Source organism: Lolium perenne, chromosome 6 (assembly GCF_019359855.2).
Source record: "Lolium perenne isolate Kyuss_39 chromosome 6, Kyuss_2.0, whole genome shotgun sequence".
Classification (NCBI taxonomy): Eukaryota; Viridiplantae; Streptophyta; class Magnoliopsida; order Poales; family Poaceae; genus Lolium; species Lolium perenne.
The window spans coordinates 158,799,092-158,802,161 of record NC_067249.2 but is presented as its reverse complement, the minus strand read 5'-3'; the positions used below and the strand labels follow the sequence as shown (position 1 = coordinate 158,802,161).

At 51.9% G+C, this 3,070-nt stretch overlaps 1 protein-coding gene across 1 annotated transcript; it reads right to left on the bottom strand.

Moving 5' to 3' along the window:
* Window positions 1-549: 549 nt before the first annotated feature.
* LOC127307084 (protein CANDIDATE G-PROTEIN COUPLED RECEPTOR 7) lies at window positions 550-2,353 on the bottom strand. The gene is made up of 2 exons (XM_051337781.2): window positions 1,304-2,353; window positions 550-1,207 (listed from the first exon to the last, which is right to left on the bottom strand). Exons 1-2 carry the CDS (start codon window positions 2,180-2,182, stop codon window positions 710-712), a joined length of 1,377 nt encoding a protein of 458 aa, XP_051193741.1. The 5' UTR covers window positions 2,183-2,353; the 3' UTR covers window positions 550-709.
* Window positions 2,354-3,070: the final 717 nt, after the last annotated feature.

Here is a 3,070-nt window from a genome sequence, read left to right as displayed (position 1 = left end):
TTGCCGTGTGCCTCCTCCAGGGTTCGCCGTGTTCCTGGTTTTGTCGTGTTTTTTTTTTTGGGCCTTTGCCGTGTTCTTTTTTTTTTTGCCGTGTTCCTTTTTACCGATTTACCGCGTCTTCGTGTTTTGCCGTTTTTTTTTTCACTACACACGGCAGAGCTTACTTTTGCCGTGTTCCAGGCCATAGGGCACACGGCAAAAGCCGTTTTTTCGTAGTGCGTGGAGTAGTAGTGGAATTAGATGCTTAGCTAGATAGTTTGGAAGTTTAAAAAGGAAGTTCAACCTTTTAGCTTCAATTAATCACCTATATATCGAAGGCCTTTCTTTTCACAGACCTCCAAGACTAAAACGTTTTGTTGAGTAAAACACAAGAACAACTAAGGTTAAACGACACTTGTTCAGCATTAGAGGTAGGATGGCTGAGATTAAACAATGCCACTTCCAGGTATAGTTAGATTGTTGGTAATTTTAGGTGAACCCTTGCAAATTCAACTTTGTTTTTTTGACACTTTACAAATTCAGTTTTAATTAGTACATTATATAATCATCATCCACTTACATATGTCAACCTCTTGGAACAGATTAATTAGCTGTACAGGGCAGGAGACAAACTAATACTAGGAGTATATTTGTATGAACCGTTAACATCGATCATGTGCTACAAAACTTGGAAACGGCCATGCATGGTTTGTGGAGTATGAACGAAAGTTCAGAAAGCACGGTCGTCCATCTCGAGCTGCCCACCTGCCGACTCCTCCTCGTCGTCCCCAACGTAGAGGTAGGGGTTCTTCTCGACTGGATGGAAGTTGTAGAAGACGAAGAGGTAGAATGCGAAGCTTGCGGCCTCGACGGCGACGTTGACGCCCCACTGGTACCTGTAGCTGAGGAGTGCGAGGAAGGCGGAAACGATGATCCTGGTGAAGTAGAGGTAGCCGACGACGACGACGTAGAACCGCTTGAAGAGGGTGAGCTTGTGGAGGTTGCGCGCGGCCTTGCCGTCGGTCTTGGATGCGTCGCGCAGGGCCCGGATGGACCAGATGATGGGGAAGAAGACGGCGCAGCAGCAGACGACGTCGACGAGCAGGAAGAGCTGGTTCCACACCACCCAGTCCCTCCCCGTGGGCCCGGTCTCCCCGATCACCACCAGCACCAGGTTCTCGATCACTTGCAGCGGGATCACTATCATCAGCACATTCTTCTCCCGCTCCTGCCAGTTCATAAATCAGTCCAACTTAATTAGCTCTGATTGCGTATGTGGACGTGTAATTGAGATCGATCTATACTGAATTCTGTAATCAGGGACCTGGAGGTAAGGTTTGAGAAAGGACCAGCCGGTGCCGATGAGCACGATGACGGTGAAGAGCAGGACTCCCTTGAAGAAACCGAACACGTAGAACGCAACGTCCCAGCCGTGCGGCGTGCCCGTGCGCTCCACATACCATGTGTCCTCCGCCGCGCACGCCATCTTGAGCGCCTTGAACAGAAGCAACGCGCCCATCACCACGTGGATCCGCTCCGCCGTCGCGCGCCTCCGCAGGCACGCCCACGCCCACACCACCAGGAACGCGAAGTACACCGCCGACACGACGGTGTAGATGGTCGGCAGCGGCTGGAGCCCCACGGGGAGGTAGTCTCTCTGCCCGTCGGGGACGCCGCCCTGCACGTTGTACATCTCGGTGCGCACGTCCAAGGTGACCTCCACGCCCTCTTGGCAGTTGTTGAACACGACCGCGTACTCATCTGGGTCGTCAATAGGCAGGATGCTGGTGGCGCCGCCTGCCGGGACGTCGCTGAGCCGGATCATCGGGACGGCGTATCCGCTCGTCAGCACGCAGAAACCGCCGCCGCCGCTGTTGCCTCCTGGATCGGCGGCGGCGTACTCGGACGCATTGTTGATCTTGGGAAACTGGGCTCCGGAAATGAGGACGAACCCCATAAGGGTGGGGTCGACTCCGGTGAGGCGTGATCCCGGCCGGAGTCTCCATGCCGAGCGGCGTATGGAGAGGGCGGCCTTGCCGCCACGCGCGAAGCCAAACTGCTCGAAGAGGATCAATGGCCGCGCGTCTGACACGATCAGCGTCGTCCTGATCTCGGCATGGGTTACCCCCGCGAGCACGAGGACGACCGTGACGGCAACGGCGACTGTGGCGGCGACCGAGGTGCCCATGGAGCCGGTGCGCATGTCATGCAACGCTGTGCATCAATCGTTCTTCATACATTTTACCTTTCACATTCGGGAGTAGGATTTGCCTAGTGCATGCTGTGCGCGTCGTGAAGGAGGACCGGCAATGGTAATGGACAAGCGGCTTCTCTATGACCATGGCGTGTTTTAGGGAGGACCATGAAAGCACGGGGGCGAATGGACAAGGCGACATTGTTTCTTCTCCCGTTTTGGCGATGTCATGGACTCATGGTGAAGAGTAGGGCACTGTACATATCAGAGAGAAGTTCAATTTACCCCCTAAAGTTGTCTCAAAGTTCAGCTTACAACCCTCAACTTTACTTTGGTTCAACTTTTAACCTTGAATTCTAAAAACGGTTCAGAATCATCCCTTGCATTGTATTAAGCTGGTTTTTCGTGTACCATGTATGTTGTATGTTGATGAGTTGGCACAGTATATAGGAAGAAAACCCGCTAACTGGCGAGAAAAACCGGTTCAAAACATGTCAAAAAAGGTAGAAGGTCCAATTCCGAATGATTTATAGAATTCAGGGTTGAAAGTTGAACCAAAGTAAAGTTGAGGGTTATAATCTGAACTTTGAGACGAGTTTAGGGAGGTAAATTGGACTTCTCTCTACATATCACCCATGGGCCTGATGAGAATTATAATTCAGTTCATGGCACTAATGGGCTGGCCTGACTTTGGGCTTTCTCGGCCAATCTCGTAAATTTTATATTTGGAGTATGTTAAATTTGGCCAAATCCTATTTGACGCTCTTTGCATCCATTAGCGCGGCGATGCCCACATGAGGAGGGGCATGAGCCTCGGTCTTTCTCAGGTAGATAGAGATTGTTGGCCAGAGACGAACGACGCTGGCCTACCTCGACGGAGCTGGAGATGACGTGGAC